General features: G+C 40.7%; 1 protein-coding gene across 1 annotated transcript; it reads right to left on the reverse strand.

The window, feature by feature from the left end:
- Window positions 1-1,352: 1,352 nt before the first annotated feature.
- On the reverse strand, window positions 1,353-24,309 carry KREMEN1 (kringle containing transmembrane protein 1). The gene is made up of 9 exons (XM_058037067.1): window positions 24,231-24,309; window positions 14,621-14,783; window positions 11,688-11,779; window positions 6,943-7,067; window positions 6,341-6,494; window positions 5,202-5,534; window positions 4,425-4,583; window positions 3,182-3,266; window positions 1,353-2,460 (listed from the first exon to the last, which is right to left on the reverse strand). Exons 1-9 carry the CDS (start codon window positions 24,307-24,309, stop codon window positions 2,298-2,300), a joined length of 1,353 nt encoding a protein of 450 aa, XP_057893050.1. The 3' UTR covers window positions 1,353-2,297.
- Window positions 24,310-25,513: the final 1,204 nt, after the last annotated feature.

The raw sequence follows: 25,513 nt of genomic DNA on the forward strand, positions 1-25,513 counted from the left end.
CTTTATTAATGTCTCTCTGACAAAATGTTTAACTTGCCTTTGATAAGGCAAGCAAAGCTTCATCACTTTGTGATAAGCACTGTGTGCCTGTAACAGCTCCTGAGGATCTGGCAGCACACTGTGATTCTCCCTGCCTGGTTTCCTGTTAGTGCTCCAAATTAAGGATGCTTAGGAACCAACCCGCTTTGTTTTGCTCTGAATCTCTGAGGTGAACTCTTTTCCACACAGCATGATGCAAAACCTTACCTTTAAAAAAGGCAATTTCAGAACTTGTGTTGGGTCTGAAACAGACAATGGTTTTTGGTCCAGCGTGGTGACACGTCAGAGAGAACCAGCACAGCTTTTACAACTTGTCCTGTCTTCATTTTAGCTAATACTGTAATTATATTTTCCTGTATTCTTTCCAGCAGCTCATGCAAGAAAGTACTAGATGTTCCCATGCTGTTCCATTTTTTATATAAACAATTCCATAATTGCTGGCTTAGTAAAGTCTGGCTTCTTTTAAGCATGCATTGTGATGTTGTTCAGCTGTCTCCAGCACTCATCTGTGGTGCATAAATCAAGCTGGATTGAATTCAGTTCAGGTAAAAGACCAGATCTGCAGTGGTAAGGCACAAGATTTCACTTGTGCTTAAGTGAAATCTGCTTAATTGTTTGATGCCCTGATTTTTCAGTGAAATCTGTAGTTCTCACAAAAAGGAGGGAGTTATATGTTAAAAAAAACATAAGGACAGATTCTGGAATGAATTTAAACTCGGTGACAATTTTTTTACTATTCTTAATTACCTTTTGTAGGTGCACTTAATAGATGTTCTCTGACTGCACATCTGGTATATGCAGACCGTTGGTATACATTCAAACTTAACCAGAATTAATGTTCAAACTTAACCAGAATTAGTGTAGTTTAATGGTTCTCAGTGAACCTTCTCTGAGTTTAAGGAGCTGCCCACGGTAAACTTTTCTAGTCAATTTATCTGACATTTGCATTGACAGTTTTTCCTAAATATCTTGCTGGTCTGAACTTGCTGAGGCTGAAAGATTCACTGCTGATCCCTTGGAATCACTTGTTTCCCACTTGTGGTGGTGGGATGAGAAATCTGAGTGTTGTGGATGGACAGCCAGTCAACTGAAGAGCAGAAATAGTTAATGCTGTCTGTTGCAGTCAAAGAAAATAGTTCACAGATCAGAACCCCACTGATGTTTCAGTTCTTTGACAAGTAAGGCAATTACCTTAAAAATTCAGCTCAGTTTTAGTGCTGCAGGCAAGGAGACACTTCTCCTCCCAGGTGAGTGTCCAGGCAGCTGTTTTGTGCATGCCTGGCCCAGGGGAGCTGGTCATCTGAGTCTACAACTTTGTAAAATGTTTGGGCTGCTGAGATCAATGCATGTGACTTCAGAGCAAAAATTGGTTAGTCAGCCTCACTGATAAAAATTCAGTGGATTATCTTTGGACAATCCTTTAAGAAGCCCTAAGCTTATATCCAGGATGAATCCTGGCTTTCAGGCTGGAGTACAATTAGTGTTTTTAAAGGATCACTGTGAATATGAACAAAATTATCATAAACATCAGTGAATAATGGGTCAGACAAAGTCATTTAAAAGGCTTCAATGCTCCTGCAGGCCTTGACCTGGTGAGCTCTAGTCAACCAAAATGAATATTTGTAGCTGAATCTTGTTATAGAGGCATCCTGAATTTGATTTTTTTATGTCTGCATCTCTGCTTGCAGACACAGAAACAGAACATGCAGAAAGAGCACAGCACTGAGCAACCAGGCTGATCATTTTTCCAGTCTTTGATTCCCATTCTCCTGTACAATACCACTGAGATGTGTTTACATCAAGGCAAATAAGCTCTGTTTGCTGAACAGGTTAGCAGTACCCACCTCTGTCTTCACCTTGAGAATAAGAGGACTCAAGTAGCCTGATCTAATGCAGTGGCACAGGCAAGGGGGACACAAGAAATCCTCAACCTGTAAAAACCCCTTCAGTTACCTTGGGCAGGGGTACAGGACATGTTGAATTTTACAAGTTTTTACATCTACTTTAAGTGCAATGTTTTAAAGGCAGTAATTAACAGCACTACAGACTTGAGGAGCACCAGGTATTTCAGAATTATTGCTGCAATTAAATCCGTTGTCACCGCTAGATCCAAGAGAACAGCAGAGAGGCAAAGTCACTCAAAGGCCTTTGGAAATGGACTTTTTGCAAAACAGGTATGAGGTTGGGAGGAAAAAAAGGAAGATTAATCTCAAGTCACCTGGATTTTAAGGAAATCAATTCTTGCAAGATAAGTCAGCTCAGTCTCCCACCAGTGGGTTGCAATCATCTTGCTGATTTCGAAGCTTTTTCTTGAAGATGGAAATTGATGTGGATGGTTGGTAAAATATACTCCAGATCTCACCAGCAGTAGTGACATCACTGCAATCCTCTGTCTCAGCTGCAGCTGGAATCTGGTGGGACCTAGGAAACAAGAGTGAATTCACTCTTGTGTGAAGTGCTTGGGTAGCTGTGGTTATCAATGTGTCTGCACTGGGAGTGCTCACACTGCATCTGTGACACTTCTTTCTACCTGCTGTGCAAAATGCATGTTTTTGGAGTGTTTCTTGGTTGGCTTGATCAAATGAAAAATTAAGTATCCTTTTGACAGCACTGACATTAAGCTAAGAGGGCTCTACAGACTGGAGTTGTTGTTATTATTATAGTTGCTATTAATGCAAATTAATTTCCTTGTATATTGTTAAGCATGTTTGTGCTATGTAAATACAATAGTCAACATTTTGATTTGTTGATAACTCACCCATCATTTATTTCAGTGAGTGTCCATCTAGAGGACCCAAAATTTACTTGGTAGGAGTGTAGAGGTTTTAGTTTTTTCCCTGCAAAGCATTATCACAATTTGACCTCTTCTCACCAAACCTGGATGTCTGATAGCATTTTCCTCCTTCCTCCTAAAGTACAAATCTTGTCAAATCAAGAGCAGAAGAGATAGTCTAGTAGCAAATGCTATCCTAACAGGCTGGAAAGTTAAAAAATTTAGGATCTTCTATGAGAATACAAATATGTAATAACTAACTTGATTTGGAATAGGGCCAATCTGACAATTGGAAGGCAGAGGGGAGCCCCAGGTTTGGTTCAGAGCTGAGATCTTGGTTCTCTGAGGTTGGTTTTGCTGCACACTCACCTCATGGTAACATGCAGAAGTATCTTTGCAATTATGGCTGTAGCACTTAGGATGAGCAGTGCTGTGAGGCTGTATATTGTCCATTCTGCAAAAGAGAACAGGGAGAACTCTCAGTACGTTCATTTATTTACAGTTTTTACAGTAAGAATATTGCATGAAAGGAACAAACAGCTTTGTGATCCTTTATTCAAATCTGGAATTTGACAATGCCTTAAACCTGCAAGTAGTTTCTGCAGACTGGCACAAACCATACAACTTTCAGTCAGAACTGCTTTTTTCCCTTGCAGAACTCCTCCCAGTAAAACTGAAAGCTGGCAAAATTCAAAGCATATGCTAGTAAAATTATCTAGGAAAGGAAGCAGAAGTTCCCTTCCACCCACTGCCCCTTCCTCAAAGCACTGCCTGTACATGATGATTTGATCAGTATTTTTTGGAACTGTATAAAACCCAAGGGTGCAGTTTCTGTTGGTGTTCCTGGGCAGTTTCACACTAAGGCAGCTTAGGTGTAACTGTGGTAAGTCAGCATTAGGCTGGGGCTGGTCCCAGACTATTCCTGGGCAGGTTCTGCACCTTGGCTGGGTTGGGTGTGCAGCTCCTGTTCCAGGTTTGGGATGCAGCTCCAGGACTGTGGAATTGAGGCCCCAGCTCCAATGATACATAAAAGAGCGATTTAACAACAGAGAATAATAGTGATATTCACCAAGAGTGCATTTCCAGCCTTCAATCATTCACAGCTCGGTAATTTCCTGAATTCAGTGATGTCCTGAAGCTCAGTTCTAAACACATGACAGTTCTCAGTGAGCCCTCCCCTACACCCATTACCTTGTCTAGTCCCCTTTGTATTGTTGATGAGGCTTTTGTTAATTGGGGTAGCAGGGATGCAACCAGCATTCAAGCTATTCTAGACTCTACAAGTAAAGTTTGCTCTTTTTTCAGCAACTTGTGCCCTTCTGTGCATGCAGGTCACTAAAGCTGACTGCAGTAAGGAGGCTGCTCTGACTCATGTATTTTCATTCTCAAGAACTCACTATCTTCACACTATTTCTGACTGAGGCTGAGAAGTGTTTTGAAATGTAATGAGAGAATCCCAGTTAGTGCTAATTAGGCAGAATGAAAATTCATTTTTTAGTAAGGTGCACAGTGCATCTGCTAACATGGAGGAGGCAGCAGAGGAAATAGTGACTCCAGATTTTACTTTGGCAAAATGTTTTTTTCCCATTTCCACATTTTATGGTGTCATTACCAGGCATGGAGCTGGTTGGATGGCTTGGGCTGGTTGTGATGACATAGAGTATCTTTGATGACCGGGCTGCATTGATGCTGAGATTTGCTTGCTCATTTGTCCTCTCTGGAAGGGTGTGATTCACTGGGATCTTGTTTTGGTGCACATTGTCCTTCACAGCTGAAAACACAGGAGGGTGATTACAATAATAAACAATCTCTTAACAGGTGTAATTGGACTTTATTTTGTGCTTATAAGCAGACATGCTGCTCTCTGGTTTACATAAGAGAACTCAAATAATCAAATCATATCTGATTCCTAAAAAAGCCTGTACTTCATCAGGCTGGGGTTCTCGGAATTCTTCTGGAAGCTGGCTGTTCATCATAACAGTAGGTACAACTCAAGGACATTTTCTCATGATGGAGAGGGAGAAACTGTTGGGAGGAGCCAAGATAAACCAACGTGCAGATGGATTATTGCTTGTTTTGTTTTCCTTTGTCGTTTTTCAATCTGTTTTAACATGAAGCTATAGAATTGAATTTTAAAATTATGAAATAAATAGCAAAGTGCAGGTTTTGAAAACCTGTATTTTTTCTATTTATGATGTAGCTGACTGGAATGTTCTAAACTGAGAGAAATTTTGGTGACATTTTCACCCAGTGAGTAGTGGCAACAAGAGAGATGAAACACCTGTTAGATAAGAGCTGAAATATTTATTCTTTAATTGCCACTTGAGAAATCTCCTGTGGGAATTAAATGCTTCACTGAAAGGTAGAAACAGCAAAGGTAGCCTCTTACCTCTATACCTGATAGCAAATCCCTGGGCTTGATTGATGTCATCTGAGAAAAAGTACAGAATGACAAAATCCAAAGAGATGTTAAAGGTGTGAGGAGGCTTGTTCTTGCCATTGAAACGAGCCAGAACGTGGTAGGTGTAACCATCCAGCAATTCCACCATATCTGTAGCATCTTTGATTTCAAAAAGGACAAAGGTGAAGTGGATTTGGGATGCTCCTGGAACTTGTATGGTCCAATAACAGACTTTGCCTGTGCCATATGTGTCAGGAAAATCTGGGGAATAGATCACAGCTGTAGCAGAAGTGTAATTCCCTCCACAGGCACCAATAAGGGCTGTGAAAAGAAGAGAAAAGGGGGAAAATGGGAAGAAAGAAAGAAAAAAAGAAGTAATACATTAATTTTGCAAAGCTTTAGCACCCTGTAGATTCTAATACTTAAATGTGACTTGAAGGTACAGGCTGGCTAGGCCAGCAGGATGCACTCTCTGCTCTTTCCCTCCCTCAGCACAGCTTTTGTTGCCCTTTCTTGGAATACTTATGCCTCATTACTCTGACCTATGCATCAGTCTTGAACACTGCAACTTTCCTTTGTCCCTGTGTGTAACCAGGTACCCTCTCCTGCATCCCTGCAGAAATGGGATGAAAGATAAATCACTGATTCAGGGGCTTCTACTCTAAACCAGGCAGGCAGGAAAGTGGATTAGTGATTATTAACTCTCACTGCTTAATGACTGGCATTCCTTCACAGCTGTAGGCAATTGAAAACTTAAACTCCAGTGAATCCAGAGAGAACTCAAATGCCACCAACTGACAGTGCATATCCATACGTGCACATACAAATTTTTACTCTCTATGAAGATCAATGCTAAGGGAGTTTCTGACAGCTGACTTAGTACCACTTGTGAGGAAAGTGAAAGGACCTCTGGAGCATGAGTAAGCATAATTTCTTGGAAGAGCTATTTCACATTATTAATGGATGAGAATTCTAGGCAGAAATGGAAAGCAGCTTTCATTTATACCAAATGGAGGTGTTTTGCTGTTTGCTGTGCAACAGTTCTCTTTGTTTTGAGCCTTTTCCCTAATTTGCTGAACATGTGAGACCTCTCCTTTGGGAAAAGCTCAGCCTGCTTCAATACTTACTGTCAAAGAGAATGACTCTGCCATCCCCACCGCAGGGCTGAGTGTGGTCTCCAAAGCAAACACTGTTGCATTCCGTGCTGGCTGCCTCCCCATATCTCCAGTAGTCAGGATTATTTCCACAGAAGCAAGCATAACCTGATTCCATGCCTGCAAACTTTGACAACAAAGATGCATAAGGAAGGGAGGAATAGCATTTGAAGGATTGACAGCGGGAGGTTGTCTGAGCAAGAAAGCTGGCAGCAGAAAATGTGTGTTTTGGAGAAGTATGATTACTCAGAGGAACAACCACAGGCTGTTTTTGTTTGGGCTGTCAGGATGCTACTTAAGACTGGGGGAAAGATGGAATGGAGGGCACCCTGACATAATGGCAGTCAGCAACCATATTTTACCCTGGTGTTATTCATTAGCCATTTGTCCAGATTTCTCTGGATGCAGAGAGAGGGCTTGATCAGCGGGGTGGAAGTCCAACCTTTCACCTTTGGGAAGACCTCCCAAAGGTTAAAAAAAAAAATGGGGAAGAGGAGAAATACAACAGAGACCTCTAGGCACGCTGCCATTTTTGTCTTTGAAAGCATTTTGTAAATGGATGTGAAGGAAATCACCTTGAACTGCTGGCTGCGGCAGGAGCTGATGCACGTCTGGATGGTGAGCTTGTTGGAGGTCTCGCTGGTGCCAGTCAGGGGTGGTGGCTCCCCATGGTCCTTGTAACAACCCAGATTCCCTGGCACTGGCAAGAGGGACACAAAACAGTCATTCTAGAGTGCCTGTACACAGCCCAGACCATGTCATGCACTACCTGGTCACCGAGCAGCTCTCTCTATGTTCTCTATGTTGCCCTATGGGAACTCTTTATTACTCCTTGTTACTCATGCTCTGCATGATTCTTGTCATATTTTCCAAACACACCCAGGGATGAGTGATGGGACAAAAAGAGTATCATATCATCTCAGCAATATACCTGTAAGACTGTCTAGCTGGTTTCAGTAAGCTGCAGTAAAATATACGAGATAAATACTTTGTTCATTTTTCCTGAAAGAGGCAATTTAAAAAACCCAAGGCATTAAGTGGTTCAGGGGGGTTGTGTGGTTTGTTTATTGTTTTTTTTTTTTTTTACTACTGGCATGCATATTCTGAAAATGTAAATTAAACTGTTTGATTTCTGTCTGACCTTCCAAATGTGACATTCTGGAAGTTTTCAAAACAGAATATTTGAGGGAGGTGAACCTAAACAGTTTTAGAATGGAGTTTGGCAAGTTTTGTGGGAGGGACTAATATAGGGGAATTTCCTAATATTTAAAACTTGAATTCTGATATGAATCTGAAGCATCATACAAAGAGATTAAAAATGAGCAATATTACTTTAAGAAAACAACCCATCTATTTACATTAATATGTTGTTTCAAGGCTCCTTGGTCACTATGGGAGATCAGAGTTTTCTCCCTTCAGTGCTCTGTTTTTTTTTTTTTTGGTTTTGCACTTTTCATCAAAGCACTGGAATTTAGCCATGACCACCCCGTGGTGAGGATGTGGAGTACAATACAGTGCTGGGATAATGGCAGAAAATTATCCCATGCCCACTTGTCATATCTATTCACATGCTTGAAATTAAATCTGTTACTAGCTCCATGTTAAGTTTTATTCTTGTGCCAGATGGACATGGATTCTTTTTGTCCACCTAACTGCCACAGCTCTGTTTGACATGATGTGCTCAGAGACCTGTGTGTTTTATTTATGCAGTCATTGGCTATTAGAGTACCCAGTAAACTTATTATAAATAATGACATAACGTTGCTTGAAATACTGTTCAGAAATTAATTTTGTTCTCTAAGAATACAATTTCAATTATAAATACTTGCATGGAGTTATGGCTTTGATATGCCCTGCAGCAACATTCATATAAGTACTGAGACTTCAAGTTACAGCCTGATTTAACATACCTTTGGAAATCCCCACTTGCAGCCCCACCCCAGCTGAGTACAGCTGGGCAGATAACTCATGAGAGAGCTCATTCTTTTTTGTATTGTGCATGATTTCACAGCCCTGAAAAAGCTTCCTAGTTATCCAACCTAGCTCATTTCCTAAGAGACCTGGGAATTTAATTTTTTTTTTCTTTTTTAAAGTAGCTTTATTAGTGAGACCTTTCAACCTTGGCTCCAGAGGATTAGTACTTCAGTATGCAAAGAAACCGGAGTAATTTGAAAACTTCTTAAATTTTTTAACTAAATCAAGCGTACATCCTAAGGCTAATAAGTCTCTGGTGTCCCAGCAGTATTTTAACATTCTTTGCTCTTAATATTTAGCCTGCTGAAGAAACTTGGCAAAAAAGTGAGGTAGTCAGTGTTCTGCAATTACTGTTCATGCTCACCAGTGATGTTTCACTATTACGTTGTCTTCACCCATTTGTATCTATTTGTCCTCTTCTGCTTAAAAGGTCACCTTTTTTTGCACAAGCATATTATTTTTCTTTTAAGCAGCATTTGACTTAATGAGTTCTTGGCAAACACCACAGTTTCTGCATTTTACATGTTGAGGCACATATTCAATGTATTAAAATACGGGATTAATCCTTTTGAGCTCAAAACCATGTTCCAGCTATGCTCATGTAGCTGTCTTTGAAGAGCCTCCCAGCTTTTTGCACATGCACAAAGTGTTTGAGCTGTCCTTGTTCCTGTGTTCCATACAGATCTGTGTCACTTACCTGGCCCTGCCATTTAACACCTCCTCCATATTTCAGTCAAATTTATTGCATTACATACATGCACACTGGAAATATGATTCCAGTAATGAAATCTGTTTATGAGGAGAGAGTCATGTGAGTCATAAACATAAAGATGTAGTTAAGTGGTATAGCAAGACTTTCTTTCTTTCACATTTTGGAAGTGTAAGTTGTTATTTCCTTTGAACTTAAACCTAACCTCATTAACAAGGAGACCAAAAAAGTCAGGAATAGCTGCAGCACTGCAAACAAACCATCTGAAGCATTCAGGTCTGAATGTTCCATGTGAGATGCACATGTTCTCTCAGCACTCAGAGCTGCAGCCTTGCCTTTTATTTTGTTTCTGTCCATCCTAGTCTGCTTAGCAGACATGAAAAAGGAGAGAGGAAGAAAAGGGAAGACAAAGCTCCTCCTGGAGTAACCACCACTGTCTTCTGTGATTGTGCTCATCCATCTTCATCTAACGCTGCTAAATTCTGTACATTACCCATGCAGATTGTCAGAACACATTTCTGACTGAAGCATGTGGTGTTATGTGTAAATATTAGGGAATGAGACACATGAGATAATCATGTGAATTCATCACCGTAATGAAAAATTCTTAACTGTAGATTCTTAATTATTGTTCAGATGAATCATTGCATGCAAATCTCTCTAGGCAATCAAGATGCTTCATGTTGTTGGCACTGCCATGGTATTATGTGGGCACAGTTAATAGGTAACTTATGTTCCAGATAATTTTCTAGTAGTAAATATCATTAAGGAAAAGAAGCTTATATAAGAAATTTTTCTCTAAAAAGTTTCAAATAGGTTTTTTTAAAACAATTTCTTTCTTGCCCCATCAAAAAAGTCAAGTTTTGCATTTCAAAAACTGACTTTGCATTTCATTTGTACACTTCACAAGATAGTTTTGATGGTCCTATGACTTAGCATCATGCTTACTGAAAACAGAAAGTCTTGTGAAGAATAAAAGATTTTTTTACACAGCTTCATAAACCATGAGGTTTGTATTAAGATTTGGATGGGCTTGCAATGTACAGTTTGCTCTAAATTGCTGCAATTCCTTTTTCTAGTATCGAGTTTCAGTGCAATGCTTGAAGCAGCTGCTACTGGTCAAAAGGACATTTTGTAAATGTAAGTCTGGATTATCTGTGCAAGTAAGTGTCCAAGTTTAAATCCTCTGCTCCCCACCACAGAGAAAATGAGCAAGGCTGGTTTTAAAAGGATCCTTTGTGTGGAACAAATGGAGTGGAGAGAATTTGTCTTTCAGCTTTTTTCCTGGTGCCATATCCAGATAATTTGTTAACATCTGTGGTCTTTAAAGAAAATGCAAATTCTTTCATTTTAGACCAAGTTAAATTTCTTAATTAGGAGGGTCAAGTTTCTTAAATCATACCTTATATATTAATAAAATAAGTAAGATGTCCTCTGAACAATGAATATCAAAGTGTTGAATGATTTTGTGTTATTTAAATTAGACTCCTTAATCTGTATTTAAGTCTAGGTAAAAGCCATCTGTCTTAAGGTCACACTCATGTATTTGTTTGCCTAGCATGAAGATGTGAGTCATTCACATTCATAAAAACCCCAAAACAACAAAGCTTTGAGCAAAGTAAAAAAAAAAAATCACTTTAGCTCCGGTTTTCTTGTCTGGCTTTGTTTTCTTAACTTCAAGTAAGAAATATATTACTTCTAATCAAATGTGTGTCCACATATGGGCACCTGCTCTGCTTAGCAGTGAAGACCTAAGTTATGCCTCAGAAACAGAGGGTGCTTGCACAAAAGAAGTTAGGAAAGCAAGTGAAGTCATTAATGATTAGACCTATTAAAATGTGTAGCCATGGTTGCTTGGTAACATGCAAGACTAGAATATCTTCTTAGTATTTGGGCATATTTTAAACAATGTGATTTGGGAAAGAGAATTTTGGAAGAAAAACAAATCATGACATTGTGGACATGGTAAAAAGTAGAATACATTAAAAAAATTCAATTCTGGAAAGAAGCTTCATGTGAGTAGCTTGTAAGTGATCTGATTTAAAAAAAATCAAACTAAGTCCAAGTTGTGGTTTCACAGCAATGTTAACTATCTGCACCTGCCAGAGACAGAATTCTACTCCAGAGCTCCCATATAGCACACAGACACCTTTTCACTGTGTCCCCTCATATTTTCATGTTTCCTCCAAGCAGTTCTGTGTATGATGCTCTATACACATTGAACTAATGTAATTTATTTCATAAACTAATTGCAATGAATGTACACATATATACCTTGTAAAAACTTTCTTTTTTTTGGCCTCTAGACTTAAATAAAATAATTATCTATGGATTCAAAGAACTAGCAGTACTTCACAAGTTTTGTGTGATTCCCTGTCATACAGTATTGTTTGTAAATAATATAATCCAGTAATTCTAAGGTAAGATGAAAAGGATAACAGTGGAGGAAAAATTCAGTAAGCTTGTCATTAACTCTAAGAAACCTTTAAATTTTTAAATACAGCTTAGTCTGCAAATGAAAAGAAGCTGTTTTGCCTTATCCTAATTTGTGTTTGGAAATCACTACCCACTGTTGTGGAACTGCCAATCTCTGCTCAGCTGAGATGGAGGCCTAAAAATTCTGCAGGGTGCTCTTACTTCGGCAGGATGGGATCTCACAGTACTTCCAGTATATTCCATCTTCATGTTCTGCAATATAGCACCATGGGCTGACATCCCCATCAGGGTTTCTGAAAGAGAGAAATAGTCATTGAAATTTATCTTTCTTTTTCCTAAAATCACACAAAAAAAGGTCAATCTTATTAATCTTCAATGGCATTACTACTTTTGCTGTAGTACCTACCAAAAAATGCAAAGTTTTGCATTACCAGAATATTCAGATAGCTTTGGTTATTACAGTATTCATCAAGCATAAGATGCTAGTAATGTCTAAAATGTAGCTTTGTTTTACTCTAAGGTTAAAAGGTGCAGAGCTGTTTCTGGTCAGTACTGACAGAGAGGAAGATTTGCTGTCCCACATCCTGTGTACAGGTTCCATAGACTCATAAACTGATTTTCTGCCTTGGTACAAAAGACTCCAACTTTCTGTGTGTATGGTGATAAAAACACTTAGGTGATAAAGGCTTCTGGAAAAGATTGATTTTTTTTTTTCTTCCCTTTCAATAAGACTAACTAAATCCATTCCAGTGATCTCTTTATATTGATGGTTAATTCCTTATGTGTCCATGATGATGATGATCACTATTTTTATAATTATTTGCTATTGTGTAGCACCACTTACAAATGCATAACTAATTAGTCACTAGGTTATTTAAAGTTTTTTTCTATCTACACTGTGAAAGGCTACTCACATTGCAAAGATCTATTTAAGAAAATAATTTCTTATTTTGGACAGTCAGGTTAAAATATGACTTTTTCTTTTAACTAGCACCAGTTGCAATCTTTTTATCATGTGCTTTGGCATGAATTCTATAAATGACACAGCCGTACTGAAGTGTCAGTCCAGCTGTATGTTGTCATTTATGCCTATTAACAACTCTTTTGTGGGAGATCCAATTTTAGAAATTCTGTGGATGTTTTTTGGTCAAATAGCAGACTGCTGGAAACAACTGGTGAGATGAGTGCAGTTTAGATACCTAAAATGTTGCTAGTTAGGCTTTCAAACAGATTAGTAGAGGCAGTGCACCAGGAAAGTCTAAGACTAGCTATGCTAGGAATTTAGGTGCAATGCAAGAGCCTCCAGTAGCTAAAAAAAGTAGAAGACTAAAACCAAGTGAAGCTTGTACTTGAACTAACCCATTTCCCCTTGTTGCCAGAGTTACAGGAATTTTTGCTGTTACATCTTCGTGACAGAAACCGTATGTCAGGAATTCAATCATGAGAATGGCACTCTGCATAGAAATGCCTTTAAAATGTGAGGAAATTGGAGAAAAGCGTGATGAATGTCTTTAGAAATCTTTGTCTTCAACCTCAGAAGGGCATGGCAGTTAGAAAACAACTCTCTGTCTTTTAAAATCTCCCAAAATTTCAGTCCTCATAATTTTGTTATGGTTGAAGTGAGTGAGACATTTCCATCTTAACAGGGTGTCTTGCAGTAAACAAAGTGTTCCAAGTAAGGACCACCCATGGAGAGGCAACATGCTTCTGATTAATACTCAAGTGTAAAATTTGATTATTCAAATGTTGTCCCCAAAATCAAATATCAAGGCCATGTACTATGCCTTAAAAAAGCCTTGTGAGGTATGTGCTGCCTGAGAAAAGGGAAAATCCACTTGTCCATTGTCATCAAGCAGATGAATGTCAGAGAAAGAGCTAAACCAGCTGTATCACAGGCCTCAGCAACATTTGCTATACATATATTCTGGCACTCCTAGTGACTTTCCAAACTTTCTTTCAAGAGAATGTGAAGTTAAAAGTCATCCATTAGTTAGGACTGTCATTCCATAAACCTGTGAGAATATCCCTAGGTCAAGTGGAACAGCATAAGGAAAAAAATGAGGATAATCTAATACTTAGCAGACTCAGGTAAAAAAAGCTCTTTTTTGTAATTAAGTAATTTCTCAGGTTTACATATCAGATTATAGGCTTCTTGCTCCTGTAGCATTTACCAAGTTCTCATTTGCTAAGTAAAGCAAGTCCCAAGTAAGTGTTTTTTGAGTATCTGGATAAACATCCAGTTTCTCATGCATGTTTTTGCTCAGCTTGTACATGTTTTGCTTTGTACTAACCAAAATATTAGCCAGAAATGACTGCCAAGAGTAAGATCCTGTAGCTACAGCCTGTCTAGAATATTGCCACACAGCAACAATCAAAATTACATTCTTGATTCTGCTAGTATCAAAGTGAATTCAGTGGCCACTGTATTTTTCACAGCTCTGTATTAGTATGCCTACTGAGACAGCTGAAAAAAAGCCAACAGTGCCTAAACATCTCTGAACTTAAGTTCTGATTTGCCTCCTAAATTCTGAAGTTATTATTTAAGTTTTGTTCTAAGTTCTATCCATAGCTATGGAGAACTTTCTCTAGAAGGCAAGGAAAGTGCACGTTTTAATGCACTTAATCCATGGTTTAATCTGGTATTGTAACCCCTGACAGATGGGCTTCTGAATTCAAATAACTCTAAATCACTCAATTAGAATTTTTAGTGACTACATAACTTTCATTAACACAAAACTTGGGAAGCGTAACAGAACCAGGCTTGTGTGTGAGGACAAAAACCATCCAGACTCCTGCAGACACTCACTGCACTGTGTCCTTCTAATTTGGATTATCTTTTTTTTATCTCCACCTTTTCATTTAAGTAATCTATAGTCTTTCTCCATTGTGCCACCTTATAAATTGGACATGATAGAGACCGTACTGAAAAACTGTGGGAGCTGGGTTGAAAAAATTATGCTGGTAATCGTGCTGATAGATTCAGGGTACTGATAACAGGGTAAACCAAAAAGTGTTAGATACCCATGGTCCTGATATTCTTCAGCTGTGTAAAAGGACATTTCCTAATTTTCTGTCAACTGCTTACAGTAACACTGGGTGTTGAGGCAATGTTAAAGCAATGGGATATTTCTTACCTGCAGTAGTTGTGCTCTCCAAGCCCTCCCTCCCCATTGGGATATTTCACAGTATTGTAAGGATGCTCAAAGGTCTCATTCCAATAAAGACAAGGTTTCCCTGCATACTGGGAGGTCTGGTTCTGAGTGCCACGGTAGTCAGCCCCGTTGGCTGTGTAGCATTCTGGCAAGAAAGAGAAATGGAAAAGAAAGAATGTGTGTAGGTTTAGTGTTTGTTCTGTCCTCACTCTCCACCCCATATCCAACAGACCATGCTTCCTGCATTGTTTAGGCAGCTAAAGATGCTGGCTAGGATTTAAGCTTTCTCAGTCAAACCTCTATTCAAGAGATTATGCTGTCATTACTTTAATAAACAATGTATAAGAAAGGTCTGATGAGAGGTTTACACAATTAACATGCATTTTCTGAATATGCATAATACTTTTATACTTTTACATTTCCTTGTGTTTTACTCATTAGGATGACTCCTGTTAACTTTCCAAAAGTGAAAACATATGAAATTATCAGTCTGCCACTCATCAGCATATTAACCAAAATCTCATGCCACTTCAGCTAAAGTTGTGACTATCTGTACTTTACATAGTGAAAGACTTTGTAAGCATGGATCTTACCAACATTTGCATTCTGATTTAGAAAAATTCTTATGGATTGAGTTGCCTAGAAAGGGACCTCCTTCAGCAGAGTATGATCACAATACTGTGATTTGCTACTAAAGCATTTATGCTTTCAGATTAAAAAGTATGGGTCAGTATTCTTCTGCCTCACTCATATCTTCTCCCACTTACATTTATTTTCCTAGCCTCCTAATACTCAGCAAGTTAGAAACCAAAGTAGAGAATGATTTCACTAAATACCTTAGCCCCTTCTCAGCTGAACTACAAATTTCCTGCTGCATGGCTTTGCTGGGCCTTGTTAATCACAGAATTGTGGAGTGGTTCAGGTTGAAAGGGACCTTAAAGATCATCCAATTCCAACCCCCCTGCCATGGACATGTTCACTGGACATCTTCTGATGAAATAAACATCCAAATGAATGAACAATTCTACTTTTGCTGAAATTGCCAAGCATTTTTGATTAAATTATGCAATATGAGTGTGGCAGAGCATGGGAACAAGTTGCCCAGGGAGGCTGTAGAATCTCCATCCTTGGAGATATTCCAAAGCCACCTGGACGTGGTCCTGGGCAACCTGCTTTAGGTGACTGTGCTTGAGCACAGCACTTGGACAATGTGACCCCCAGAGGTCACTTTCATCTCAGCCATTCTGTGATTAGCTCCCAGGAAGAATCATTATAATTAGTTTACCATAAATAAGTCCATCCTGCTTATAACTAATAGTTGCTAACATTTATCATCCTTGCATTTCTGTAAGAATAGGATTAAAACGTAACAGTCTGGGACAGAATTAAAACTGTTGTAAACATTTCTTTGTACTGGACAGCATTACTGGGGAAATTCATTGAAAATTAACTTTCTGCTAACTATAGGGTGTGAAACCTCCTGTTTCATCTGATAGTGTTCTCTGTAGAAACCATATTGCAGCTGCAGAGATGTTCTACTGCCCTGAGGGAGTGGGAGAGTGCTCTGAAGTATGTGCTGATGTCAGGTGTCCCTCATGAAATCTAACTTACAAAACAAGTCTAGAAAGACCTGTGTGGCTGCAGTTGGAAGAGGGGAAAAAAAACCCACACACATTTTAATCCTGATATTAACAGTATACTGTTTTTGTATTTAGAACTACTGTAGAAGAAGGAAAAATGGAATATTAAAACCATGCCTCTGAAATTAGTTTAGTCTGGGCTCACAAATATCAGAATGGTACAATTATAATAATTATTTCAGAGTTCTATTACACAGCAGATGAAAGACAATGGTTTTGTGCTTTCACTGTGCATCTTCATGCCTAGGCAAGTTTGGATTTCTATTAAATGAAACTTTGTTGCTGAAGGCACATAGAAGAGGTGGCTGCACAGCCATTAATATATTCTGCTATCATCTGTGGACAGAAAGTGTATAATTTAACAAAAACAAGCTTCAGGTCAATACTCGTCCTTGCTGTAATGTACCTGCCTTAGCAAAACAGGTGGGCTGCAGACATTTGCTTAAAAATGCAAATCTGAGTTTCCAGCATTCAGGCCACCACAGATATTTGTGTAAACATGAAAAAACCCCACTTTAAGGTCATGACTGTGTTGCATCTTTCTTCAATACCTCTTTTGCTTTGCAGATAATATAAAAGCTTTTGTAGGTTACAGCTGAAAAATATAAGCTGATGAATTTTAGCAGAAAAGACAGAAAAATGTAATCAAAATATAAACAAAATAATAAGCAGAAAAAAGAATCTGTGAGAAGTGATAAGCACATCCAGAAAAGATATCTACATTAGCTTTGTGCTTTTATTTTTTTTTTCACTTCTCACTCCTAAATGAAAAGCAATATATACTTCCATCTACTCAGAAATGTAAGGAATGCTACAATACCTGAATTTAGTCTGGCACACAAACTAAACTCAAGTTATCTTCAGTCCATTTTAGAATCTGCTAAGACTGGCCCATGCTTTAACTTGCAGTACTGACTTACATTTACATGTCAGCTTTTTTTAACTGATTTTCTTCAAACTTCACTGCACTTTAAGAAAAGGTAGAGTCAGAGCCTACCTATCTAGCCTACCTATCTCTCTTCATTCCTCTTAACTGCAGTTTTTGTTCCCCAGACAATAGGTAGCTGTATCAGTGCCTCCTGTGTTCCTTTGTGCTATCAAGAGATTTGGTGCAAATGTTTCATCTGAGTAACAAAGCTCCTCTGGCTTAGATGTGGATGGGGAAAGGGGAGGCAGTGAGATACCATGCAAAATCATTGATTATCCCTGAAACACTGAAATGAAAACTTTAAGTCATGGAATTTAGCAGCTGTTATCAAATGAAATACAAAACCTTTTGGGTTACAGGGAATTTGGATTTTCTTAAGGATTAATAACGATTTTGCCATAGCATGGGAGTGCAATATTTTCAAATAAATATTGGCATTTCAAAAAATCAGGTCAGTTGTCCTTGCTATGCTCCCTCCTGGCTTCTTGAGCTCACTGGCTAAGCATGGGAAACTGAGAAGTCCTTGATTTAGAGTAAGCACTACTTGGCAGCAACTAAAAAATTCTTCTATTTGTCACACACAGTGATTTCATCATATTTTGCTGCGTGACAGCCAAGACACTACCTTAGTGATTTCACCATGAAATTAATACTCTCAAAGTGCTGAAGGTGCATGTTTTGTCTGCAGAAAGGCCGCTGTCCTCTCTATTTCAAATCCAAGCCCTAAGAGATTCTGGAGAACAGGAGGTTAGAACCTCCACCCTACTTCTTGTCTTGTACCACTGGTGCAATAATTCTGTGAAAAGATGAGCTTAAAAAAAGGTCACCTGGATTTGTCTGCACAAAACTAATTCAGATGAGGTCATCTAAACTAAACAGTTAGAAAAGACTGGACTGAATGCTGGTGGTAAAACTTTTCAGTTTATTCAAATCACCTGATTTCTCTTTGGTAGATTATGCAAAAGGGAGGGGGAAAGGAGTAAATCAAGCAGCAACAACCACCTCTGTGTTGTGGCACCCTTAGGTTGAGTGATACTCCCATGACATTTTAGGGTATGAAGCCTCTCACTTGGAATGTACCATCAGAACTGTGCCTCAAGAAAATTCATACTGGTTCTGTGAATTTCAGCAAGCCTTATTCCTTTAAATTTTGTAAGATTATAGTAAACTGTGGCAGAACTTGCACTGTATTCAAATCCTCTCCCAGTGGCAAGGACAGACACCTTGGGGACACCACAGCCCCCAAGAAGGCATCGGGTTGCCACTGTGCTTGATAGATTTGCCACATGGATTTTGTTCAGGCACGCAAGGCTCAGATCATCCTGTCAGCTATAAACCTCTACTAAAACAATAGGGTTTCAGACAGGACATGAAGAAAGCTGTGACCACTCAAATCTAGAAGTGTGTGACCTCATACTTCTAAGATCTTAGTCAGCTGGGTTTCAGACATGGTTTGAAGTAGAGGCTTATGTCAAATCTGTGATTAGAATCAGTGTCCATGATGATTTCACTCAATTAACTGCCTAATGACCCTGCTGCTTCTGCCGTGTCATGGGGATGTCTGTAAACAGAATTAATCAGAGATAATTAATCAGAGAACCTTTGCAGTGGTTCTAGTCACAAAAGGTCCCAACAGATGCTGTTCAGGCTAATGTTCATGAGCCTTGATGAGAAAAGAGGACAGCACTTTGTTGTCAGGGCTGTTTAGTTTTCCACACATCAGGCGCCACGGTTGACAGCAAGTAACTTTTAAAATGAATGCTGAGGCTAGGTAAGCATGTACTGAGTGACAACTGCTAGAACAAAAAAGCAGAAAACAAGGCTAGGGATGTTGTCCACTGTAAGTGAATACTCAGTGTGTGATACAGGTTCACAATTAGTTTTATTAGAGCCAGATCAACATTTGGAAGATCAAACAGCAGCTGTTGTAGAAATTCTTTCCATCTGTGTCGGTTTCTTCTTCAATGTAGGGACCTTACAATGATCATTTTCCTTTGTTACTTTGGGACGGCATGGCTGCCTGCACTCCACATGGGCGCCACTTTAGGATCATTTGAAAAATTAAGGTAGTGCAGACTATAACAGCCTGATGTTATATTGATGATAAATCACTGGCATTTCAGAGTCTGCACTGGCTTCCAATGATTTTCTCAAAGACATCTATCTAGAGACACTACAAATTGCAGGCTGAAGGGATGGAGGTTTCAGGATTGGTTTAAATGACTTCTTAGAGTACTTTCCAAGTTTGAGGCCTGTACATAGCTTTTGAGACTGAAAATTCAGAATGACAAACTTCTTCCTATTCCACTGGAGAGGAAAAAAAACAAACCAAACCACTTTGTTTGCTTAATGTTTTCAAAGCGACTTGGAGCATTGAGCAGCGTCCAGAGAGACTGACAACAATTATCAACCTGAAACTAGCCTACCCAAGCCAGAAATTATCCTATCACCTACTGCCCAACAATAAGCAAGGTTTTCTTTTAAAGATCTGCAGATTAATGAAAGATAAATGAAAGTGGCTACTATTTAAATCTTGGGTTTCATTACAGCATTGTAATTAAATGTAAGGTTGGACCAAAAATTAAAGGTTCCTTGAATTTACGTGGTATAACTGCCTGCTCAGTTTTCACTTGTTTTTCCTACAGCCTTTTAGAGAAGTCAGAAAAATACTTAAGCAGAATATAAGGGTATGAAACCAAGGGTGCCAGGTCCGATAGTGACTCAGTGTGGGTTGCCTGATGCATGTGCTTGCAGAGTATTCCAAGAATAATTTTAAGTCATTTCCATTCTATCTAAACCGTTCTAGTTCTTGCTGGAGATTGCAATTTAAGCACTCCTCCTTAAATGGAAGCACTGTATCTAGGTGCAGATGGCAACAGTTACAGGCACTAACCAGATGCTGCAGTCTCTAATTTGATTGAAAGGGTATAATTAGACAGCAGAAACACTTCAATGAGAAAGTAATGCGCAGAGGAAAGGACAGAAACCACTTAAGTGATGCCAAGATACCCCGGCAGTGACAGAGGCAGGGGCCCACGGGTGGAAGGGGCAGAACACCACATCACCTTCTTCAAATGAGAACATTGCTGTTTCCCTAGAGATGTGAATAGGGATTCTATTATCATAGGTTGCCACAGTTCTTCATGTGGGAACACTGATTAAAACCAGAAGAAGCTTCAGGAGATGAAAGACACAAATATGGCTTCTGTGGTCATTATTAAAAATATTTTTAGCATTGCAATGGTTTTCTTTGAAGATGCAGTTTTATCGACTGAACCAAAAGTTAATTTGCATACTATCATAAGAGTGGTCAGGAAAAGAAAATCTCATTCCGTATTATGATGCAAAATAAATGCTTTTGGGAGTGTAAGGCTGATTTAGATCTACCCAAATAAAAAAATAGTGTACTATTTTTGCATTTCAATACTTTTCTATTCCAATTCATACTAATATAATACAACCACTCATCAAAACTGTCAGGCTTCTGTGCCTGTGCTGTAACAGTAAGAACCTCCCACAATAGAACAGTTGATACAAGCTAAAGAATAACCATCATGAAAGAATTATCTTTGTTTAAAATAGCAATTTTCCAAATTCCTAGAAACAACTCCCCATTTCTTAAATCAGACAGTTAAATTTTGATGTGATGCTATGAGGGCACTTGATTAGCTGATCATTTTTTCCTTTACAATGTGGAGGCACTCCACATGTAGTTTAAGAATTGTATCTGCTCATTCTACATATCCATGCAAACACACACACACACAGACATACATATTTAATTTTTGAAAGTCCTCAAATGCAATCATTTTTGCTAGTCAGAATTAGAGACCTAATTAGCATTGGTGCAAGCCAGAAAGTAGCCACAGTGAATAACTGATTATACTTGAATTATGCCAGCTGAGATTTGCTCAAACCTTGACTGAAGCATCTGTCTTGTAAAAATGCACATTCCTGGAAATGTACAGACATGCAGAGCTGATACTTGTGTTCCCTGGCAGTGTGTGAGCTGTCATACATGTGAACTTGCTATCCTTGTGAAATTTTGACTCTAATTGTCAAGCTAATCACTTTTCATCACTTTTTATTTGGAAAAAAAAAAATCTGTCTGGCCAGACCTTTTCTGGAATATGTTGGAAGCAGACGAGTTAGGTTATGAGCACAAGAGACAGCTCCCATTATTTCTAAGTGCATTCTGTCCCTTTTGTCTTTTTATTTGCACAATACAAACATGCTATATTAGCCAGAGCTTTGCAGCTGCTGGCTGGTCCTCAGCCACAAGATGCAAACACACTTGCTTGCCTTGTGATTCTTTATCACTGGAAGTAAGAATGTGTGATGGAAGTAAGAATGTGTGATGTGACCCCGTAAGAATTTCTGTTCCTTAATACACCCATTTGTTTTCTTTCTTTGTGAAGTTTTCAAACTGTTGTTCCCTTGTCAAGTGTGGCAGGGCTGAATCCCTTTGGCAATTTGATCAGGATGGGCCATAGCCACTGTGTGGATGAAGGGAGTGGTCAGTTGCACAACCATTATGGTGTGATATAACAAAAATGAAAATTTTGCAGCTGGCAGCAAGTAATCCCTGACTCCCTCCTACTTCTTTGGCTCTGTCCTGCTTAAATCTATTCACATAACTCTGGATTTTGAGTTATGCTCTATGCATGTACAAGCATGATATGCTGAAATGTCTGACTATTTCATCCCCTATCTGCATAGTTAGAAAGAGAAAAAAATTGCTTTTTAAAGTATTTTTATGAGGCTTGTCTATGGCATATCAAGTAGAACTGCTTCTCTGAATCACCAAGGCTTAGAGAGAATTAGATGGCAAGAGATAGCAGGTTTGTAAGAGAAGGCTGGAATAACAGCTCAAAGGAAAGACTCAGCTGGGAAAAAAACCAAGGACATGGTGACTCAGTATTGCTAAATGGAAAGAAAACAGAGAAAGGAAAAAGAGATTGATAATCACATACATTTCTGATGGGGAAATTAAATGAATGGTATAAATACAGAAAGTAGAAATTACATCTTATTGCACTGAGTATATAAAATAACATTTGTTCACCAAAACTAACATTTGCTGAAAGCATTTCCATTTTTTGGCATTGTAATACAAAACTCACCAAATTCAAACAGTGCTTTAATGGTAGGTAATCTATCCACACACTTCTTATTTCTGATCCACTTGAGAAATTCTGTATGGGTGATGTTTGAATGCACAAATGCCAAGGTTTGAATGCAGAAATGTCAGTGTTTGAGTTAATAGAAACTGTTGAACATTGCATGGCAAAGCAGAAACGTTATGTGGAAAGTACCATAATACTATGTGCAAAAATGGTTGTTTATTCACTTTCATTTCTGACAACTGGAGTAATTTCTCATATAGTAATTCCTGAAGTTTTTCTCCTATCTTAGCAAGTGATGGTGACACAGTTTTTATTTTGACTGCACTTTACAATAAGCTTATAAGGACACGCATTAAAAAACCAAAACAAGGAATAGGCATTAAAAACATACCATTCAACAAACTGCCTTCCAAAAGCAATAGCAAGGTTTGTCATTTCAGAATTCTGCTAGTTTCAAGTGCAACCTGACAGAGCTGATCCCGTTTCAGTTCTGTGGGATTCAGGGTCAAGATGAAGACCCTTATGTGTAGCTTGTGCAGATCAGGAACTCTGCAGATCCTGTACTTGACATGCAAATTACAAGTTGCTGTATTTGCACTGTTTCCAGGTTCTTGAGCAGAAGACACATTGGTGGCAGTGCTTTCTAGATCCATTCTCCTTTGCTGCACTTTCTTTTGGAGGCATCATATACCCTTCCCTCCTCCCCCTGCCCCAGCTGCTTGTGCTCACGCATTTCTGTCCTCTTTAGCAGCCAAACATTCACACTGGGCTATATCCTCCACTGGCTGTCACACAGCCCTCTGTGAGAGACATGGCTACACATGGAGTGTTCTGTTCAGAAACCTTACAAGCAAACATTCTTCAAGCCAAGCAAAGGAAGGAGCATCCACTGAGTGCACCAAGCACGTCCTAATGGTACTGGGAAAAGACTCTTAGACCTGGTCCTGTCTAGGCAGCTCTCTAAATGCTTATCTGAAAATACTCTCGTGCTTTACTTCTGAGAAGAACTAAAATTTACCAGAACTCTTTTTTGTAAAAGTTTTCTTATTCCCTGAAAATCACTATGCAAGTATTTTCCGTATCTAATTAGTTGCATCTACAAAAACTTGATGAGCAAGTATGTGTTCAAAAAGAAAGAGAGCAAATTCTACTTTGTAAGAAGAGACAGCAATCAAGAATACACAAAACGTATCCAGAAGGACCACACATCTGATGGCTGTGACCATCTGGAACCGCCACTTCTGATCTTGCAAAGCATGGCCAATGTTTACCAGAGGAGAACTACAGTACTTGAAATCATTAGTAACAACTAAAACGAGGACAAAAGACTGCCGAGAAATTTTAAGTGAAAAATCACCTTAGGAAGCGAAGCTGCAGGCTTCTACATGGTGAGAGGAGCCCAGGCTTGGCCGGGAGCTGGGGCAGCACACTGCGGACCGGCGGGATGCTCACCCCTCCAGCTCCGGCTCTGCTGCCCCAGCTTTTCCCCAGTGACACAAACAACTGCACGCCCCTCTCCCTTTAAATGCCTCCATTCCGCAGATCGAACCACTTTTATAGAGAAACGTGCAGCTCTTCTTTCTCTCACATCACGCTTTCATAGGAGATCCCGAGCTCCCAGTTCCGCAAGCACGGGGAGAGCCTCAAACAGCCCGGGACTCCCGGCAGAAACACCCGCTGGGCGCTCGCACGCCCGGCACGGCTCAGCCGAGCAGGAAGGGACGTCGTCAAGACCTCCAAGAGGCGCTGCCGGCCGGCAGAGCCCTTCCGCGGGGGGCTGCGGCTCTGCGGAGCTCGGGGAGAGGCTGCCCCGCTCCCTCACCGCTCAGCCCGGCCGGGAGCTCGGGGAGCAGCCCCGATCGCGCCCCCCTCCCGGCTCCCCGCGGAGCGGCACTCACCGGACAGGACGGGCTCTCGGCAGCAGCTCAGCGCCAGCCCGGAGAAGGCCAGGACGGCGGCGAGGGCGGGAGGCTCCATAGGCAGCGGCCGCCGGGCCGCGCCGCGCTCGCAGGCGGCAGCCCCGGCTCTCCGGGGGTGGCAGGCGGCCGGGAAGAGCGCAAAGTGCGGGAAGCGGAGGCCCTACAGCATGTGTCCTGTAAGTGCGCCCCGGCGAGGTGCCGAGTGGCAGATGAGGGATCCTATTACCAGCCATGTGACAGGAAAGGATAGAGACCGACATCCCAACCTGCTGCGGCGCGGGACCGCAGGGCTGCCGCTTCCACTTCTGACACCGACACGTTCGGGCTGGTGCTGTTCGCCCCGGGGCAGCGCTTTGGCCCCGCGGAGCCCTCCTCTCTAGCCGGGACGCCTCACTACGAACACACACACAAACACACAGACTCCTCCATCCCAGCAGCGTCCAAGCCTTGCTCTCGTCACTCCCAAGTGTCCCGCGGAAGAGGTCGGGCAAGAGCCCGTCAGCCCCGGGGGCTGGCGCTGCCCCTGCCCCGCTGGGCTCCCCCTGAGGGTGTCGGAGCCGATGGGCGAGCGCAGGTGCAGCCCGGCTCGCCTCTCCTGAAGCCGCAAAGGCGTAGACGGACACGGCACAGGGAGAGAACGCTGCAAACTTTCTGAGGGACGCGGGCGGCGAGGTGCCAGCACCGCACGCTGCCATTTGGGGCGTCGTTCTAAAAGTGAAAAAGCAGAGCAGCCGCCTCACAGAAGTGACCGGGGGGCGCTGGCCGAAAGCAGCGCGGCTGCTGAAGCCGCCGTGTCCCCCGCAGGCCGCGTCCCGAGGCGGGCGGAGCTGAGGCCGGGTTGTCCCGGCCGCGGGTGGCAGGGACAACCGCACAGACAGGAACACAGACAGACACACAAACAGGAACACAGCCGCACAGACAGCCACACAGACAGGAACACACAGCCACAGGAGCCCACCACGCCCAGGGACCCGGGGCATTGGCGGGCGGGCACGGACATGGGGACGTGAGGGGACACCCACGCTTCCAGCACAACACACACCCAGAGCGACAAAAAACACAGCAGCCAGCAGCTCCCAGCCGAAAGGAGCATCGTTGCTTTCTGAAAATGCACGTGCAGAAAGATAGGGTTTGGGTTTGTGGTTTGTTTGGTTTGAGTTTTTGTTTGTTTGTTTTCATCTACATGAAGATCCCAAAGGACAAAGTGTCAAGGTGGTAATCTCAAGCAATCGTCTAAACTTTTACAAAGTCTTTACCCAGTC

This window comes from Melospiza georgiana, chromosome 18, assembly GCF_028018845.1.
Source record: "Melospiza georgiana isolate bMelGeo1 chromosome 18, bMelGeo1.pri, whole genome shotgun sequence".
Lineage (NCBI taxonomy): Eukaryota > Metazoa > Chordata > Aves > Passeriformes > Passerellidae > Melospiza > Melospiza georgiana.

Coding starts and splice junctions, on each gene's coding strand:
- KREMEN1 (XM_058037067.1), bottom strand. CDS start 24,309: ATGGAGCCTCCCGCCCTCGCCGCCGTCCTGGCCTTCTCCGGGCTGGCG. Junction 14,784..24,230: donor CCGAGAGCCCGTCCTGTCCG/GTGAGTGCCGCT, acceptor CTTTCTTGCCAG/AATGCTACACAGCCAACGGG. Junction 11,780..14,620: donor GGAGAGCACAACTACTGCAG/GTAAGAAATATC, acceptor TCTCTCTTTCAG/AAACCCTGATGGGGATGTCA.